Source organism: Crocodylus siamensis, chromosome 9, assembly GCF_052110815.1.
Source record: "Crocodylus siamensis isolate JL-2025a chromosome 9, ASM5211081v1, whole genome shotgun sequence".
Lineage (NCBI taxonomy): Eukaryota > Metazoa > Chordata > Crocodylia > Crocodylidae > Crocodylus > Crocodylus siamensis.
The window spans coordinates 379,442-400,100 of NC_143403.1; the positions used below are offsets into that span (position 1 = coordinate 379,442).

General features: G+C 54.8%; 1 protein-coding gene across 1 annotated transcript in view; it reads right to left on the reverse strand.

The window, feature by feature from the left end:
- The window catches only part of LOC149856976 (uncharacterized), a 155,476-nt gene that overhangs the window by 54,705 nt on the left and 80,112 nt on the right, over positions 1 to 20,659 (reverse strand). The window contains exons 4-5 of the mRNA XM_090063586.1: positions 12,652 to 12,701; positions 1,767 to 1,899 (exon numbers count right to left, since the gene is read on the reverse strand). Of these exons, the coding sequence (XP_089919712.1) occupies positions 1,767 to 1,899; positions 12,652 to 12,701 (183 nt within the window). The remainder of the gene's footprint in view (positions 1 to 1,766; positions 1,900 to 12,651; positions 12,702 to 20,659) is intronic.

Sequence of the window (20,659 nt, forward strand, 5' to 3'; positions counted from 1 at the left end):
ATGGCAACACCGGGCAGCATCTCAGTGGTCTGTAAAGAGTGGCTTTCCCACAGAGAGCTATGGCAAGGAGGCGGTGGCCTGGTTTTCCTAGGAAGCAGGTATTATTGCAGTTTGGTTACACTGTCATGAAATAAGGGAGGTGAGCTCAGCACCCTTATTTCATGACAGTGACCCAGGGCAAGCAGCAGAGGCCTTGCGCAGAAGATGACACCCCAAAACAGAACGTGCAGATGCCCGCTCAAGGTACATTTCTATGTTTGATAGAGGGCAAGTGTGGCTGTACCAGACCTGGGTGGGGGGATGCTCAGGAAGGGAACATGTGGATGGACGTGGACTGTCATGACCGAGTGCTGGTGGCCCAGACCAAAGGGGAGAGCAGGGTCTGGGACAGAAAAGCAGTCTGAAAAGTGAGCCAAGGAGCCTCATCTCAGTCAAGGAGCTGGGGTGAGGCTGGGCAGGAACATGAAGAAAGGCTAGGTCATGGTCAGAGGGAGACATGATGGACAGATTACAGAATCACAGACAAGTAGGGCTGGAAAGGACCCCTTGCTTCAGGCAGGATCACCCCTATCCAAACCTTTTTTTCTTTCTGGGGACAGCCTTCACACACAACAACCAGACCCAAGGCCTGAAACACCCAGAACAGCCTTTAACCTGCCACAGGTAAAGCAGGGAGATAAGGCCAGTCACACACTGCCACTCCAAGGACAGCAGTCATCAGTTAAAATACACTTGAGATCCAGGAAGAGGACCATGCCTCCACCTCAGGGGAAGGTGACCCCCTCCCTCCCTTCCACGACAATCTAATCAGGTGTAAGATTTCTTCCTAACCCCACATATGACAATCAGTCTGACCCGAGTGGAGGAGCACGGCCTCCCAGCCAGGGATCTGAGGGATTTTAAGTCCCAGCAGGAGCACTGGCACACCCCAACCAAGGTCCCCAGCCTTGGTTGCAGCTCCATCCAGTGCTTCTTAGGAAGGCAAAAACCCAGACACCCATAGGACCATGGAGGGAAAAAGTTCTTTCCTTGCAAAGCCCAGCAGCCTGGGGAAAACCAAACCCCTCCTCTACACTGCAGCCTGGGGACCACACAGAGCTCCACACGTCTACTTCCTGGCAGCAGCCTGCTCCATCCTCTACGGCTGACTGGGGACAAGGTGTCGTCGCACTGGGACGGGACTTCCTGCAGGCAGGCCTAGCCCAGCAACTTCACGCTGAGGGCATGTTACAAGGGCAGCTGTCTGCATGGCAGACACCAGCAGGAGCTCCAGCCACCCACACAGAGCCCCAGCAATCTCTTGCATTGCAGTTGCATCTCCTCCTGCCCACCTCAGGCTGCTCTGCCTGGATGCCTGCTTCCTGCCCCTCCACGAACCATCTGTGCAATGTGACCAGCTTGTGTCTGCAGCATCACACCTGCTGTCACTGCTCTTCACCCCCCAGAGACTCTGTCCTTTCCTCCCCTGCGACTGGAGGAAATTTGCTGCTAGTCCAGATCTTGTGTCACTCGGACGCTAGAGGAATCCTTACCATACCACACCTTGTCTCAGCAGAGCTCTGTGGATCTGCAACCCAGTCCTGTTATCTGCCCTCGACAGTCCTTCCCAGCATCAGTGACGACAAGGAGCTGCCACCTCCGTTTTCCTGAATGGCCAGAAAGTCTGGCTGAAGTGGGAGCCTGTAGAGCCCTGCACTCAAGTTCACAGCCAGACCTTTTGGCCACCCCCACCAAGACAGGGGACCTGCAAGCACGGAGGAACCTACCTCAGCTTTGGCCTTCTCGTGGCTGCGAGCCGCCTCCCTCCGCTGGACACTTAGCTGATGAATGAGCTGCCCTTTGGAGGCCACCTGAGCTCCCAGGTCCTCTTGCTCAATCCCTCGCCCTGATGAAGAGTCGCTGAAACAACATACACAACACACCAGTGAACAAAGGCCCTGGGCAGAAGTAAGAGCTGAGAAAAGGTGGCAATCAGAGATGTGTCGGGGCCACAGACCCGGTGGTCGCAGGGCCTCCTCAGCAAGCAAGCCTGGAAAGAAAGGGCTTGCCCAGCTCCGGGTAACCTAGGAGGCACCCTTCCCAGGACTCCAGGCTTGCACAGGATTCAGCTGACAAAACACAGTTCAAAGCGGTCACGATCCCTTCTGACCCCTGAACAGCCTGTGAATGCCAACCCGTTGCCTGAGCAGACACCACTCGCATCTCCAGAGTCCCCACTTCCGGTCTGCAACCCCCTGCGCCAGTCTCTCCCAACAGGAGCTTGTTCTGCAGCCCTCAGCTTTACAATGTGCAGCTGCTTCCAGCAGCGGGGTCAGGAAAAGCCCCAGCAGGGAGTCCACCCCCACCTGGCCTGGCAGAGCCTCCTTCTAGTGACCCAAGAGGGGCAGGGCACATCCTGTCACGGAGAAGTCCCATACACCCTGCCCTGGTGTTCAGGCCCAGTGCACAGAAGAGACACCAGCTTCATGGCTGCCACTGTTCTTGCAGGAGCTCAGGCATTGCCCCCCCAACGGGGCAGAGGGAGCGCATCATATACATCCTACAAGAAATGGGTGAAGGGGAAAGGCGGACAGGGCATCCTCTGGCCCTCATGAGAGGGTTTCCCCTGAAGGGGATTGTCAGGAGAGCGGCAGAGGTCAGGAGCTCACAGCGGTTCCCAGAGGCCCATGCGCCTGTTAGAGGAAGGGTCTGTGCACAGAGCCAGGCTCTCCTGAAGGGATGGGAGTGCCTGGCTGCACAGGCACACGGGTGGAGGCACAGCAGGGCAGCGCATCAAGCAGAGGGACGCTGGGGACGTGTGACCTGAAGGGACATGATGTGACCTCCCCCTGGAGCAGGACGTGCCTAGGTTTCCCTGCAGACTGCAGCCCAGCAAGCGCATGGGAGCACTGCCGGTCCCTCCTTGCACTGAGGCTGCTCCCGGTGCTCTTCCTGGCTGGCGCTGGCACAGGCAGAGCGGCCTGCAGGAGCCGCTGCTCCATGCGTGCCCACACAGGCAGACTTTGTGCTGCCTGTCAAGCACGGCTGGAGCTCTGCTAGCAGGAAGCCGGGAGGGCATCCGGTGGGTAGGCAGAGCTGAGAAAAGCAGCAGCCATTTCCCCACTTGTCTGCGCAGTCAGCAAGTCACAACCAGAGACATGAACGCCACTGTCTACACGTTCATTCGCAGGGAGGGATTCAACGGCTGCGTACGAGGAGTGACAAACACTGAAGAGAGCCCACAAGCACGATGCCATTACAACACAACCAGCCCCGAGCCCGTGCGTGGGATGTGGTCAGGAGCTGTCCACCGCACTGTGCTGCTGTGGCAGTGATGAAGGAACAACTCTCCACAACAACAGCACTGGGGGAAGGAAATCACCTGGAAGGCTTCACGTGTGCCCGAGCTCTCGCACTCACTCTCTTCCACACGCACAGAATGAGCAGAACTCGGCTTTGCCTATTGGGAACTTCAACCCTCAGGCTAACCCTAAAGCAAGCATTAACCTACTTACTGCACCCTCAGGCAGTTTGCAGGGGCAGGAAGCTGAGTGCTTGGGGAACAAGGTGAGCAGAGCTCAGCACTTAGCTGCACTGCCCTGTGATCACCTGAGGATGACAATACGAACAACTCACTGTATTTGTGGCAGCCCCTGCCATTTTTCAGCTGATTCCCCGATGTGGCTGGAGAAAGGTCATGCTGTTAAAATGCAGTATCGCTGCTTTGAGAGGATGACTGCTGTCGCAGCTTTAAAGCCTTGTCTCCTCTACTAATATACGGGGAGTAGAGGCCTGGTGAGCCTTAGTGGAGTTGTCACCCCCACCCAGTCCTTCACGAGGCAGAGTGCAGGCCCAGCCACCCTGCTCCCCAGGCACAGGGACCTCTCGGAAACAGAGGGGCTGCTCCGCTCCATTAGGCCTGACCCTGGGAATACAGGAGACTCGCAGGCAGACATCAGCGCAGGGCCCTTGCTGCCTGGGGCTCTGCTTGCCAGCGCTCTTCAGTTGGGCTGCACACGGTCACAAGACCCCCCTCTGCAAAACAAGTCTTGTTTCTGCCAGGTGACCAGATCAGTGAACCCACTCACCGTCTCCTGCACAGCTTGTCACCGGGGGTCTTAGGAGCAAGCTGCATCACTGCTGTCCAGGCACCAGCGGCACAGCACTGGCAGGTCCAGCCAGAGGAGTCTCGGCAAACAGCTGTCCCCCATCCCCAGGTGAACCCCCACCCTGCTTCCGGATTTCCAGCTATGTTTTCCAGTCCTTCCATGTTTGTCTATCCATAGGTAGCACCATTACACCACGTGCAAGTAAGCAGGCCTGAGGTGCAACACGAGACAATACCTGTGCTCAGGCCTTCTGAAATTCAGGGCCTGTGCATCACACTGAGCCTGGCTTGTGCCTTGAAGATGTTATGGGGGTCTCTGAAGAGCCGGCATCCTCCTGAGCGACGGCAGCCCCCAGCGCGTGCTGGGCCTGAGGCTCATGGGGACCCCGGCATTGCTAAGGGGTCAGGTGCATGGAACCTGTGCAAGTCCCTGGAACCAGCAGCGCAGACTAGTGGCCCAAGGGGCTTGGGGGGCACTTCGATGCCAAGCCAAAGGAGGTGCTATCTCCACATACATCTGCTTCCACTTGACCCCACATCCAGGGGAACATTTTCTCCTCACTCCCACCTCATGCTAGAGCAAAGGAAATACAAGGTCCAAGCCCCCCTGCTGGACTTTTCCTTCCCCATGTATGCTGTCAGTGCCCTATGAGTGAGCAGCTTGCCTCCTCTTAAAGCCTGCAGTAAGCTTTAATCTACTTAGCTGGGATTAATGAGAGATTTGTTAAAGACTTAAAGATTCCACACACTTTGCTCACCACTGTTAGTGACAGACACCAGGCAATCAGCCCCACGCAGTCAGGTCGCTGCCAAGCACGGGCACTCGGCAGGCACTGGAGCATGTGGTGACTTGCTACTGGGATGCCAAGAGTGTCCTGGCAGAGGTCTGCAGGGGATCGTGTGGGAAGAGACACGACAGGACCCATGTGCCCCACAATCCTCTGAGGGCGAGGCTGGTGCTGCAGATTGTAGCCGTGCCTCTTGGGCCTGCCATCCCCGCAGCACGTCTGTGATGCCTTCCAAGGCCTGCTTTACCCCAGTGGATGCAAGTGGCATCTTCCATGGGCCCACTGGGCAGCAACACCTCCCAGAGGTGTCCTGACTTCAGGAAAGGGGAAGAGCCTGCTTCCGCCTGGGCACCAGTAACTGCATAAGGCATCGCATCTCCCAGAGATGCCTGGGCAGCCACATGCACAGCTACACACAGAGATGCCTGGCTGGGTTGTCAGCAGCATCCCTTGCCCATCACTATCACAGCAGCCTGTCCTCACTAGCAGGCCAGGCTCCATTTCCTAACCCTGAACTCAGGCTAGCTGGTTGGATCCCATGAGGCAGCAAAGGACCAAGGCATCGCTAAATTAATAACAAGCATCAGGAAGAGGGAATGAGCCCAGCTCCGAGAGGCAGAGCTTTGCATGGGCACCTGACGGTGGCTGTGGGAGCACAACAGCTCCCTGGAGCTGCCATGGCAATCTCAGTGACAGGGACCAGACTGGCCACTGGCTTGCTATGCAAGCAAAAGGAGCTTAGATCGACCCTGCCAGTGATGGTCCTGCCACAAACCCATCAACAAGGAACGCTCCAAGCATCCGCAACTGTGGCAGGGGCCCAGGCGGCTTGCTGGGTTTGGGCACAGTACAAAAAGGAGAAGCAGGCAATTGCTGCAGAGCAAAGAGTGCAGTGGCCTGGGCTCTGGCCCACTGCAACAAGGCTCCTTCTGCTGAGGGCTGGCCTGGCCCACTAAGCCCCTTCCCCAAGGCTGCCTCAAGCACTGCTGGTTTTCTGCACTCACAGTGTCTCCAGCTTCAGCACGGGGCTGGTCAGACTTGTACAAGGCCTTACAGGGGAGGGCAGGAGGCTTCAGTCTAACACGCTGCGTGATGTGGGGACAGCGGGTCGAGTTAGGTCAGTAGGTTAGGCAGAGCCATGCTGATGCCACTGCCCTTATCAATGGCCTCCAGCATGGCAAGTGCCAGGGAAGGGCTGCTGTGCTGGCTTCCCGCCACGGTGATCAGTGGCCCCCCTGGAGCAGACCCCAGAGAAGCCCAGCCAGCAGCTCCTTTCCCTCCCCCACAGGGTCCACAAGACAGTTTCATTCCTGCTCCTGCCTAACACTGACACTGAGCTCGGGGACAGCACATGGGGCCACAGGCTCATTCACACACATGTACCCACACATGCACCATGGGCAGGCATGGGGACATGGCTGTCAAAGAGGCAAATCACTGACTCAAGTGCAACTTGGCCATATTGGTGCTGGGACAGCAGGAAGGGACGTCCTTCCATGTGCTGCCCACAGCTGTCAGTGTGCAGCTCCAGGGCCTCCAAGACATATCAGCAGAGCTCAGATGTCCCTTCCATCTGCAGCAGGCAGGTGCTCAAGGGCCAAACCCTGTTCACCAGAGCACCCCATGGCTCTGCCACCTCCTCCAGGCTGCTCCAATGCAACACACTCTCTCTGGCCCCAAAACTTTGAGCCACTGAAAGCTCCCATTACCCAACCAACATGAGTAGCGACTAGCCTGGGACATGCTGACACAAACAGGATGTCCACACACCAAGTAGGGCCCAGCCCCAGCCCCTCCAACCAGCAGACTGTGCCTGGAGGCACTCGGGGGCTGCCTGCACGATGGGGATCCGTTGGCACCACAGCTTGGGGAGCCCAGGGCATGCTCTATGGAGCCAAAGGCAGAGCACTGCACTGGGAGCCTGCAGCCGCCACGCTCTCTATCAGCACGCTTCTGGCACAAGGTGAGACAACCACTTACCTCCACCCTGCCTCTATGCAAAGCCACAGCTTGCCAACAAGGTGCCCCCTTCCTGCAACAGTGCTGTCCAGCTCCCCTGCCCAGGAGAGGAGTGCAGACACCAGCACTGCACAGCGCCAGTGCCTACCGCGGCCCTTCAGAAACGCTCGTTCAGGCACCTGGGTCTAACCAATCCAGAGACGCAACACTCAGGCCTCACCCCCGAGGGCAGTTCCTCTTGGGACACCTGCCATGGCTCCATGACAAGGCCCATGAAGACACCTGGCAGCAATCAATACAAGTTCCAGCTGAGCTATGGGATGTGCCCTGGCCTGCCCACGTCACGGCACAAACATGGGGCATCAGACCCCCCGTCCTCACACTCCCCCCCCGCTGCCCTGACCTGCATCGAGCTGGCTGGCACTGGGCTCTGCTGGTTAGACCTGCAAATGTCTGCAAAAGCAACAGTAATGAATAGGTGGTGAGCGCAGCAAGCTCTACGCCTAGCTTGAGGGCACTTTGCTTCGTCCATCTGACAGCAGCCAGCAACCCCTTCCAGTACATCACTGCCTAGTTCACTTCTCCAACCAGCAAGTATAGCATGTCACATCCCTCAGCAGTGCCTTTTCTAGACAGAAAGAAAACAGGACTGGTGGCAGGAAGACAGGAATAGGGTCTGTGTTGGGGAGGGAGGATGGAGGGTGCCCCAGGATCCTAGCTTGGGGAGACGGGGGCACAGCAAGCCTTGCACGAAAGAGAGACGGTTCCAGGAAGGGGGCGGGCAGCTGGCACAGAGGCAAAGGTTGGGCCAGAAGAAACTACAGCGTGCACACGGTGAAGACAGCCAACCAGATAGTCTTGTGTTTGTGCAGTTTAAGGTCTTGTAGTTCCATACTTGCAAGGACTGGAAAAAGCTGGAGAGAAATACAGACACTTCAGTCCCTGTGCCAGGGGAATTTCCATGCTCTCACCTGAAAAATCATCTATGGCTGTGCTAAGCAAAAGGCGCATCATACTTCTTACAGAAGCAGTCTCCAAATGGCAGGGGTACAAAACAGAGACTGCTGAGGGTCTTCAGTTTCATAAGGCAGTATTCCCCCTGATCCCGTGTGATGGTGATACCTCAGTCCCTGCCCCACAATTACTGAGGACCTGACGGTAAATGCACAGAACCAGGCAGCCCCCTTCTGTGGACATGCGGTTTCCTGCAGACTGATGCAACACCCGGAGTTCAGAGGAGCAGCCTTGCTCATGTGAGATGCCTTTGCTTTGCCATGAGGCTGACTGGGAACAGCTACATCTACCGTGCGCATCAGGCAGCACCAGCAACTCCAGCATCAGCCATAAGAGTCCAGCTGGCCCGCAAGTGTCCTGAATGGTGACTCTTGGCTCCATGGGAGCAGGGAGAGCCCTGCTCCTTTAGATGTGGATGCATCTGCTGAATGGGCTGGTGAGAATGGCCTACAGAGAGGGGTTGCGGATCTGCTGGCCACTGTAGACAGGAAGCGATACAAGGATGTGCAAGGTGGGGAGGAAGTCCAGGCCTCTGGCAGCTTCACAGCCATTTTCCTGACTCAAAGGATCGTGCTGGCCTCCAGTGGCCCAAAGTCTTCTCACAACAGCAGCAGGAAAAGACAGAGCATCCTCCCCTCTGGTGCTACTCCCTGCCCTGTCCTAAGCAGGCAGACGATTTCTCTTTGCTAATGACCACCCTCCCTCCAGTCACCAGGGCTGCAGCACTGGTGCTCTGCACTTGCATCCCACTGCACGCAGGGCTAACACCTGCTGCTCGCCAGAGGACCCCGTTGGCTCCTGAACATCCCCACAGGGCACGCTGCACGCACTCATTGCTCATAGGCTGCAGGCAGGGTCTCAGCTCTGTTGGTCTGGGGCACAGCTGGGGCTGCTGGCCGCTGCCACCTCTCACGCAGGAAGAAGGTAGTGCACACCCAGGCTTGCGCAGGGCTCCACTCTGCAGCCTACAGGTGTGCAAGGCTGTCACTGTTTTCTTCACCTGTCGCCTTCCCTTCCACATCTTCTGTCTTCCTGGGGACAGGCAGCTCAACATCTGGGTGCTCCTGTCTTGGGGTCCTTTGCACTATTTCACTTGCATACAGCAACGCAGGATGGCACAGTCACTCGTTAATGTTACAGATGTGCTCCGCCCTATACGGCTGAAATCAAGCCTTGCTGCACAGTCAGTGCTGGTAAATGTGGTGCGTTTCCATAACTTCCCAAAGTGAGTTCTGAAAGGGGGACTTTACACACCCCGATGAAACCCCCATGAATTATGCATTCCCCAGTGAAGGCAGCTAGTCACACTCAGCAGCTTTTCTTTGGTGCTAGAAGAGCTGAAGACACACTTGGTTTTTACACAAAAAGCTTGACTTGTGTGGAAAGCTAAGCACCTTTCCCTGCCGGAAAGCAGCTTCTTGGCCCACCTGGACATAGAGGACCCAAGGCCAAAAGCTGCTGCCAGCCCTGACCGCTCTGTCTTCTGCATCAAGGCCAGCCTGCACAGTGCGCAGTTGCTCTGTGCGTGACGTGTCACCGCCACAGCACGCAGTGCACTTTGTGATCAAAATGACTCCCACCTGGACCACAGAGCTGGGCGTGTTCCCATGCTTCACAGCCTGCCCACCTGGCTGGCTCCGACACATGAGCCCTGGTGCCCAGGGGAATGTGAAGCACAGAAAGAGCCTCAATACCTGTCCTGCGCTTTCAGAGCACTCTGAAGACTGGTCATTGAAACTAGAAACAGCTCCAGCTACGAAGCTCCAGGACTCTTGTTCTGCACAGTGGCACCAGCAGCTCTTCAAAAAGGCAGGCATAGATCCCTCGCTCAAAGCATGAGCTGGGCATGACCCACGTCAAACACCACCGAACACCAGTCCTTGACACGCAGCGCCCATTGAGCTGGATCGTCTGAGAGCCCCGCTGGAAGGAGCAGTCTCTTCTCCCCAGTCAGAAGAGGTGAATGGCAGCTGGGCTCACCCTTCCTTTCCAATGAGTCACGGAGCCCGGTGCACCAGTCGAAGGGGCTGTGGAGAACTCACAAGTGAGGGGAGGGACAGAAAGGAAGCATGTGTGCAGCAGGGAGCCGGAGAGAGAAAGGGGAGCTTTGCCTCTTGTGGGTTAGTGAGCATTTGGCAGCGCAACGTCTGCTGCTGCAACCAGGGAACACTTGGAGGAGACTGCTCAGAGCCCTCCTGGCAGGGCAGCCAGCCAAGCCGCCTTCCCCACGTCTCTCAGGCTCACTTTTTATAAATTATGGGAAACACTTTTAGACAGACACTGGCACTCATAAATTATACAGCCTATTTGCATATTCCAGTCATGAGACATTATGCAAATGTGACCCGATTTGCATAATGGATTCCTCTTGTCGCTTCACTTGCTTCATGCTTTTAAAAAACAAAATGAAATAAAATGAAAGCACGAAAGGTGAAAGCAGCAAGTTCCCAGCACTGCCACGTCCCCTAACTGCATTGTCCCCCACCCTTCTTGCAGCAGAGAGCAGGGCGCGGGAGAACGCAAGGGAAAACAAAGCGTTCCCGTGGTAAATTTGGATCGTAATTACAATGAACCAACTTTCCCCTGGTTGAGATTCCTCCCCACAAGCAATGCATCTGAGCCAATTAGAGAGAAAAAACAGCACAGGGACGCAGCACCAACGCAGGGAAGACGAAAGCGTTCCCACTCCCCACCCCGCCGCTCCCAATGCCTTGGGATGGGGAGCCCTCTCCTCCAAGCCACCCAGCGAAAGGCGGCAGGCAGCGAGAGGGCATTTGTTACCACCAGCCTGGGGGGCAGGGGGAGACTTGCTCCCACTGAAACTTCCGCAGAGCGTTCATTTCTGAAGGGAGGGTGGGCAAGGGGAGGTGCGAGGTGGGTTGCTGTGATTATTTATAACAAACTCGAATGGCAACACATTGTGGAGGACGAGGCAGTGGCACGTCGGCTCCCATCAGCCGTACTCCAATAAGCAGGCACGGCTCTCTCAGCCGTTGCTAGTTTTGCTGCGGGCTTTTCCCTGCCCCCCTGCACCAGCGCGAAAGGCAGAATTGTGCCAAGCGGCTGGCGTCTGTACCCTGTGGGAAAAGTTAACTGTAATTCTTCAGCTTTTAAAATCAATTAACCCGTGTGTTAATTAACGTCAAGTCGACGGGAGGAGGGGGAGGAGGGGAGGGAGGGAGGGAGGAAAGAAGAAAAGCTGCAAGGGCGGATGGCAAAAGAGTTGGCACAGTGCCATCCATTCAGTGGCAACGCCACAGTTCCGTGTGATAACAGCAGCGGGTATATGTTACGGGGGCCCTGTATGCGGGCCAGACAGTGCGGTAAAGCTAAGGGAGATTATCCAGACCCCCAGGAGCAAACAGCAAGCAGCAACCGAAGGCGCGAGTGCCAGGATTACAGACTAGGTTCTTCCAGCGCGAGCCCTGCCTCGGACACAGGCACTCGGCGACAGGGCACCGGGGCACTCCCCCGCCAGCCAGGCACAGCTCTGACTTCCAGCACTTTTTCCCCCCTTTAAACGTCATTCTGCCGCAGCGGAGCCAGCACAACGGATGCTTTCACACCCGGTGAGACAAAGGCCGTCGTCTCCGCCATGACACCGCTCCGCTCCAAGCCGAGGCCAGCATCCTGGAGTCTTTAAAAATAATGGGGAAGAGGCAACGCCAGCAACGACGCCAGCAAAAAGGAACACCACAACAAGCAGCCCCTTGCGCCCATCCTCCGTGCCAGGGGCAATCCGGGCATCTGTTGCAGCAGACGGCGTTCATGTGGGGCTTTTTTTTTTTTTTTTTTTTTTTTTTGCAAGCTGTTGGCGTGTTTGCCATTCAGGTTCGTTTATAATTAACTCCAAAAAGAACCCACCCAGCCCAGTCAACAACAAACAAAAGGGAGTAGCCGATATCGATGGAGAAATGCCATAGGAAGCTGCAAGAATGCAGCCTACAGCTGATGCCATTTGCCATTCGGAGAACCTCAGGGAAAGATGCCAATTCTGCAGCTCGGGAGAGACACAGAGAAGGGAGCACAGAGGTCTCCAAACAGGGCTCCGAAGGAAGGAAGGAGGGAAGGAAGGAAGCAAGCAAGCAAGCAAGGAAGGAATGCTGCTCTTGCAGGGCAGGCTCATAAAGGCATACAGCCTCTGCTGGGAGGAGAGGGAATGTTTACAGACAAGTGGAGCGATGCCTAGCTGTGTATGCACACACGCACACAACTGCGTGTGCATGGACACGCACACACACACATGCACACACAGCCCGAGACATCTTCAGACATGTAGATGTGTATCCATGTGATGTGTGTGTGTGCATCTGTGTGTACACAAGTGTCTATGTGTTTGTGTGTGTGTGCGTGTATGTGTACGCGCATACATATGTATACACAGAGCTTCATATGCATGTGTGTACGAAAGAAAGAGAGAAAGAGAGGAGGGAGAGAGCGAGTGAGCTGCATGCCGTGTGTGCATGTGGGTATACTTCCCACTTTTTGACCCAGGTATACACAGAAGACAAAATAAAAATCATACTCCAGCAGCAAGCAGGCAGTCAGAGATTTATCTACATTCTCTGCTATCACCAGGGAGATGAATGGGGCCGAGCTGGAGCCCTTTACAAGATCCACTATGGGAGTGAAGGAGGAGGAGGCATGCCACACAGACATGCACAAACTTGAAGATAGAGAGATTTGGAAGGTGCTACTTGTGCAGCCCAGGTGGCACACCGGAGGGTGCGCAGGGGAGAGCGCCACACATGCTCGGTGGGGTCTGCAGGGTGCCTGGGCTCCAGGGGACAGCTGGCTACTTACGTTGTCTGCGTTGCTGCGGATCCTGAAAGGTGTTCTGTTGGCACCGGGCGCTGAGCCAGGGACGGGCGCCGGAAACAAAAGGGAGAGACAAAAAATAAAGTCACGCAACGGGAATATTAATTGCCTCTCGTGCGGATTTTACAAAATACACAAACTGTTTTCTTTCCTTATTTTTTTCTTTTTCTTTTTTTCCTACGGATTGGCGCGCGTCCCCTCTGCATGGAAAATACTAGCGTGGGATTTACAGCCCAGTTACAGGGCTCGGGATTAACAGCGCTGGCATCTTTTGGGCATATTTTTCCTTTTAATGAATGAGCTTTCGCTGTTAATGAGGAATAATCGTTTGGCTAATGAGCTTTGAAACATTAAGAGAAAAGAGGTTTTTTTCCCCGTTAATCGCCCTGGTGCGACCGCATGGATGGATTACAAAAGACAGCAGTAGAAGCGCAGTACAAAGGGGGGACGTCTCCCGGAGTGGGATAAATGCAGAGATGGGTGATGCGTCCCTGCATCTCTCTGTCCTTCTCTCTCTCTCTCACTCACTCTGCCAACTGCTATGGGTTTCCATAACTCTGCAATCAAAGTGGATGTTTGGGAAAGATTATTACAGTCAAACAGCGGAGCGTCGGCTGTTAATGTCTCCAGTGTTTAATCATCATACAGTAGAATGGTTTTATGCATATTTCATTTGCATATCATTAAACCGCGTTAGCATGGGACATTCAGAGCCAGGAGAGGTACAAAGTTGGGGGGGGGAGAGTGAGAGCGAGCAAGTGAGCGAGCGAGCGAGAGAGAGAGGGGAAGGTCCCTGTGATGCCTATCTTCAAAAGCCAGGGACTCGTTCCATGATCTCTCCTCTACTTTTACTAAAATCATTATGACTTGGAAACCTTTGAAGTTGGATATAACCTTGGATTCTTCTAATTCCAGCAGTGATGTATTAAAAAGGGGGAAATGGTGCTGCACTAGACATTTAAAGGAATATAAACACCAGTGGTATGGAAATAGGAGCTCTTCGGGGAACGCACTGGCAGAGTCAGCCACAGCTTCGACAAACACCACACTTTGGGTTCATATTAATAAAGGACATCACAGTAACACAACAGAAATGAAGACAACATACACATGAACACAGGGATTACATTTCTCTCTCGTTTTGTTTTGGTTTGCTTTTTTAGGTAAAGAGGAGGATGGAGCCAGCGGTAATTTATACCCGAATTAGCGAACAGTTGCCTCTTTTTGTATTTCTTCTTTTTCTCTCTTGCGCTTGGGAGAGGGGTGTTGTCACTGCTGAAGTGATTAATCAATTATTTGGTAGCTAAGATCTTTCTCCACTGGCACTGGCCAGGGAAGGAAGGTGGTGGCTGGGGGGAGAGGAACACAGTGGGCTCTTTGTAGATCTTATACATGCACAACATATTAATTGGGGTCTTTATAAGGCTCCCTCAATAGACTATTTCATTCCTGGTAAAACAGCAGCTGGTTCACCACTGTTGGCGACTCTTCAAAACATCACTTTTGCTGGGGGCTGTTCTGCCACTGTTTGTTGTGTTGTTTTATTTTCCCTCTGGACAGCAGGAGCTGCGGCCGTGATGCTACCTCACTACCCGGAGGCTCTGAACCACACGGGCACATTTGGATCTCGGACATTTCCTCATACCGCGTGCACAACTCCATTGGAAAATGAAATGCCGGTTTATCATTTCACTGCTCCTCGGCGCCCCTCCCCTGCATTTCTTCTCCAAGGCTTTGTCTTGGCTATGAATATTCAGATGAGCCATGATGTGATTACACTGTACAATTACTTGTGTCCATGGTGGTGGCGAAGGGCTGAGGAAAGGCAGAGCCAGGCTGGCTTGGAGCTTGGTCAGGGTTTGTTTTCTGTATTTTTTCTATCTCCGTGGCGCTGCGGCACATGCAGATGTCGCTGTTGTTCTTTATAAAGCCCTAATGATATGCGAAGGCATAACGACCCCATTTGGGTGCAAAGCATCTACGAAATATTAAGGGGGGGGGAAGAAAATCCTGACTGAAGGAATGTCCACATAAATTATTTTTATTTAAATGAGCTGGAAGGAGGAGGTGGCAAGTCGGAAGAAGTCACATGGAATACATGCATAGTATTAATATGCAGAAAGGTTATCACCAAGGAGAAGAGGCGCCGTGGCGCAGAGCTCGAGACACACAGGCTCATTAGGGAGCAGCATGGCCCGCTGCACCATGGGCTTATCTACCCGTGCTCCCGTTGGAGCCACAGCCCCACACGCACGTGCTGCCAGGAGCCTCTTTTGGGATGGCAAGCTGGCTGCCCAGAGAATTCCCAGTTCCATTCAGAAATGTCTCCAAGGCCATGTGCCAGGAGGGAGGGAGGGGAGAAGAGCAAACCCGGGGAGAGGCGGGTTCATGTCTCAGTTGTGCAGCACAGACGGCTTCCAAAGAAACAGCCTGGAGGGTGGAGCGAGAACCGCGCCGTGTGCATCTGGCACAGCATGCACCCCGGGCTGGCGAGTGCCAGGCTCAGACGTGCTTGTCCAGGGGCAGGAGCACAGAGCAGCAGCAGAGCGGGGGTCCCTGCCCGGCTGGCTTTGTTCCATGGCTGCTGGAAGGCCAGGCGCAGGCTCTGGCATGGCGCTGGCACGGCTCAGCAGTCTGTGCAAGGGGGGCATTCTTTGCCATCATGAGCAGCTGATGCTTCGACAGGGTGGAGGGAGCCCTCCCTCTGTGCAGCAAATAGGCCAGATCCTCCTGTCAGCTCAGCTCCAGCTTTGGGGAGTTTCTTCCCAGCTAGTTTCAGCTCTCAGCGGAAAATCACCGTGTGCAGGCAGCATGAGGCTGATTAGAGGTTCTTCTAGAAGGACTGTTCCTCAGAGCAGCTGGGGAACAAGGGGTTGAACAGCAACGCCAGAAGTACGAGGAACCAGTGTTGAACCGCTGCAGGCCGCGGGGCTCCACATCCCTTCGAAGGATCCATGTCTGGGGGAGTGTACCCACAACCAGAGCACAAGCAGCTCCCACGGCGGCAACAGCATGGGCTGAGCTGGACCGGCAGCCAGAGCTGCCCTCCAGAGAGAGGCCTTTGTTCTTCTTTCTCCCTGTCTGCGAAAGCAGGCAGTGCTCAGAGAGCAGAGCCAGCCAGGTGGGCTCTGCCACGAAGAGAAATCCACCGTCACCCCACGCTGTGGGGAGAGACCCGCTCAGCTGCTCCGGAAATGCAGTGGGCCGGGTAAACCAGCTTGGTTCCCCCAGCCACACAGGCCGCCCTCCTTCACGTGGCCTTGAGCATCCATCACCATATGTTTGAGGCTCCTGTAGCCGGGGTTAAGCTGGCCCTGCCCAAGCAGGGAGCAGTGCAGAAGTGAGCACAGGAGAGGATGGCGGAGAGGGGAAGAGTGCTGTCCTCTGGCTCTGATCAGAGGTTGGCAGCCGGGAGGAGCCTGTGCAGACGATGGCCCTGGGTCAGCACTCCCCTGCTAGGCAGCAGTGAGTACTGCCAGGACGAGCTAGCTAGCGTCGGCAGAGGGGTACGAGTGTGAGCATGGCACTGGGGCTTGAATAAAGCTGTTGCAACAGTTGTCCCAGAAACACTAAGAGACTGGCAGGATGGAGAGCTGGAGGCTGGCCTCCAGGATGGAGCAGATCACCAGCACTCCCTGAGGCCTGGACCACTGGGCCAAAGTCATGGCCCTCCATCCTTGGCACTGGCAAACCTAGCATCACAGGAGCACAGTCCATGAGAGAGCCGCGATTCTGCCTTGCCACAAGATAGGCCATTTGCTTTCACGTGAATACCCTCTACAAGCCTAAGGACTGACCTAGGCCAAACATTTTAGCCTCCACAAAACTAAAGCCCAGACAGAGAACAAGAGTCCCAGGAGCCACTGACCAGGTCCCTTGCAACAGCAGAGGCTGGCTGGGCAGGAGATGCCCAGATGATCCTAACCAGCAGTCTTGAGCCCAGGTTAGAGCAAAATGATGCCAGCCCAGCCCCCTGATCCGGGGGAAAAACCTCCTCCTGACACCACACACCAGCCGGAGCTGAAAAAAGGAGCTGCTGTACGCCGCAGTGCACTGGCACCTACGCTCAGCACACCAGCACCGGGACTGGCACCTATGCTCGGCACACATCGCAAGGTGCCCGGGGAAAGCCCCGCGGCAACCGGGAGGTGACAGAACGTCCACAAAGCTACTACACGAGCACTGGTGACAAGTGCCTTGGTGCTGCCAGGACCCTGTGCCTGGGCCAGGATACGAGGGTCATGGACGTCCTGGGGAAGGGAGAGAGGTGCCCATCTTTTTCCTCACTAGGCTTGGGTGCTTTGAGGCAGGACTAGTTCCTCTCACCGTCAGAAGAGGCTGGTGTAACGAGGCCTCAGTCCCCACACCAGTCTCTTGGGCACCACAGCCCCCAGCTGTTTTGGGTGGGTCAAGGGGTAGAGAGAGCAGGGGTCTGAAAGCAACTGTGTCTCATGTGCTGGGAACTGGGCCTCCAGTCTGACTGGGTGATATGAGAGGGGCAGGGGTATGGGAGGAGGAACCCCCCTGCCTGGGCCTGGGCTCTGGTGTGAACTGCTGCCGTTGCACCCCTTCCCCAGAGGAAGGGCTCTTCCTAACAGCGTGTGCAGACAGGCGCGTGCCATGTCTGGGGCTGGGCCGGGTCTCAAAGCTGACCAGAGCTGCAGGCGCTGTGCTTGGGAAAGCCTAGCTGTGAGCATTAAACACCCAGGGCTGCACCCTGAAAACACAGCCTGGCCGGCTCCAAGACTGGCTGGAGCCACCGCGGGGCAGCTGCAGTTTCCCCAAACATGACAGCGAACCCCGGACCCAGATCCCTACACCCGCTCTGCTGTGCTCCCAGGAGCCTGCACCACCTGCCGCAGCTTCTCTACGCTCTTGGTTGAACGGCAGGGAGAGCAGGGTGGCCAGCAGCTTGCCAGATGGATCAGGAGAGGGAGACATCAGACCCGGGTTGACTGGGCCCCGGCTGGGGAGGTGGCAGCTCCTTCCCACACGTGGCCGAAGGTGGCTCATCATGCGAGACGGGGGGAAGGGCGGTGTCAAGGGCATCCTGGGGGACATGTCCATGCAGCACGGGCCGAGGGTGCCAAGCCTGCCTCACACAGGGGCGCAGGAGCTGGTCCACAAGAGCCTTGTAAGGAGCAGGCTGTGATCCAGGCTGGTGCTGGTGGAAGGGGTCACCTAAGGGAAGGGAGGCTGCGAGGCCTGCCTGCGTCAACTGCACAGGGGCCATGGTGACAGCAGGGAGTCATCGCAAGAACCCAGCTCCTGGCTCCAAAGCAGACGTGGCAGAGCAAGCAAGGAAGGGAGCACTAAGAGCAGTTGCAACAAAGCAAGGGTATGCTGGGATCATAGAAAAGCAGGGGCCCTCTAGTCCAGCCCCTGCCTGAGGCAGGATCATCCCTGCCCAAACCAGCCAAACACAGTCTTGTCTAACCTACTGCTAAAGCTACACACACAGCCTATCCCACAGCTACAGGGCAGAGCACCCAAACCTGCCGCAGACAAAGCAGGGGGCGAGAGCTGTCAGCGTCCTGCTCCTGGGAGGCTTATAAAAAACCCTTGAGAGATCCAAAGAGGAGGGCCACAACCCTGGGACAGAGGAGACAAAACTTCCACCGGGCTCCCCCCACTCCTTTGTATCCGCCTGGGGGCATCATGCTTTCAATGTGCGGGGTTTCCGTGTCAGGAACAGACAGGGGAGGTTGGTCATGCAGTGTTGGAGGCCAGGGCTTGCCAGGGGATGGTGAAACAGCTGCAAAAGCAGTGTGTGCAAAGCTTGAGTGGGACCATTGCTCCTGGAGGAGCGTGGCTGAACCCAAAGGGGCTGCTTGAAAAGCCAAGCCTAAGGAGGGAAAGCAATCCTGGGCATGGTCTCTGTGCCCAGCCAGCCCTCCCACAAGACATCGTACGCACTTTCTTCTGTTTAGTTTTCCATATATTGGTCCAGGGAACCCCCAGCAGAAAGAGGACATCTGCCCAGCATGGACTTCAGCAGGACTGCTGCTCTGTATCTGGTATGTTAACCACAAACAAATCTAAGTGCCGCATCTCCTGGCCTGCTTGTAAAGACAAGGGCTAAGACACAGACTGCCCTGGGTCCCCTCGCATCCAAGAGTACATGAATTCAGAAAAACAGGCAGTGAGTCCCTCTTGGCACCCTGATATGAGAATAAAGCAAAGACAGCTTCCCACATGGGACTTGCCTGGCCTTAGCTGGAGGGCAGGCTCCAGCCCCAGGGGGACCACTGCTGCTGTCTACAAGCTGTTTTACGTGCACCGGTGTGAAGTGTCGCTGGCATCCGCTTCTCTGGTTACATGCAGGCCACCACCCAAGGCAGCTCTGGGGAAGGACAGTTGTTTTAAAGCTGCAGGAGCCATTGCTCTGCCTGTCATTTTACCAAACACCCTGAAGAAATTGCTACTTAGGAAAAGGAAATTCAAACATTTATGAAACATATTGCTATTCAGAAAAAGAGAGAACTGTTTTGCAAATAGTAGCACTATTGAAAGGGGGGAAGAAGAGCATCAGTCATTGGATATTACATATAAGCAGTTTATTAAAGAATTAAATATTTATAGACTATAAAGCAAGCAGGGCGATGAGTCGCAAACAGCTTGCTGAGAAGTACATTATAAAACAATGAGTCTGTCAGTGATTGATAAAGTATGGAGAACACAAATGTTTTATAAAATCACTAAGCTAGCTATGAATCTCCAAAGCTGCACAATGAGATGCTGGAACAGCTATCATGGCTTCCGCTGCAGCATGTGCAGGAAGCCAGCATGGAGGGGACGAGAGCTGAAGAGAGCTGCAGAGAGCAGAGATGAGCACAGTGCTTGTGAGGGGGGACTCAAAGCCATAGACAAGAGTCAGTTTTTGGATTATTCTAAACAAACCTGTTTGCGTCTCCAGTGTTTTGAACTCCCTACATTGGTCGGTGCAGATACTCCAAGTGGCAGCTTCCTCCCACCAAACAAACTTACTCAAGTGGGATTCAAGGCCTCTGCCCCCACTCAGTTTTGGCCATGGGCATGGGCCTAAAGAAGAATTAAGGTCTCTAGCGCATGTACTTGGAATACATCATTTCCAGCCCCTTTTAACATGCGGCACTTGCCTGGAGCAGGGGCAGCGGCGCTAGAAGTCTGCAGGTTTTCTGTCTGTGAACACTAACAAACAGTGTCGAGACAGCTCCAGCATCACTCACTGTGACTTTGGGAGAGACCCTTTTTTTCCAGTAACTATTTGACAAAAGACTCTCCAAATGTTTCATCATTTTTTGGGAGCCAGACCAAGTCCTAGAAACCTTTGTGATTTCTAATGCTAGAACTCAAACCTTCTGCCGTCGCAAGTATTTTCTACAAATGTTTCTACAGATGTCATTCTGGTTTGATTTTTGAAATCACTCAAGTTACTTGGGACCACAAGTACCTCTGAAACTCAGTCACAGCTCCCAAATCACTCTGGCACTTCTGAAAACCCCAGCTGTTTCTGCAAAGACAAACACTTCTATGGCTACAATCCTCCTCTGGAAGTAGGCAAACATTTTTGCTGCTAAACACTCAGTGGAGAGGGGTGCAGAGGACAGAAAACTGTGGCTTCACCCCCAAATGTGACTTGAACTCCCATGAAGGATTATCTTGTCCAATTTGCACTGAGCCTGTCAGGAGAGTGCAATGTGCCCAAAAGACCTACAGCACTGGCCACTATCAGTGCAACAATAACTAATGCTGTCCACATCTGCGTTGCCTTCACAAGTCACCAAGCATTGCAATGATGTCCAACAGGCTCCTCCATTTGACTGCACTGATCCCTTCCCCACTGTATTCACCCTCTTCTTCACCTTCCTCTTTGTTGCACTCCAACTCTCTTCATATAAGCAGACCCTGATCTCCCTGATCCTCAAAAAACATCCCTTAGCCTCAGGGTCAGTTCCCAGCGTGCCCTCAGATCAGAGTCTCTTTTCCATATCTTACCCTCATGGGGTTTGGA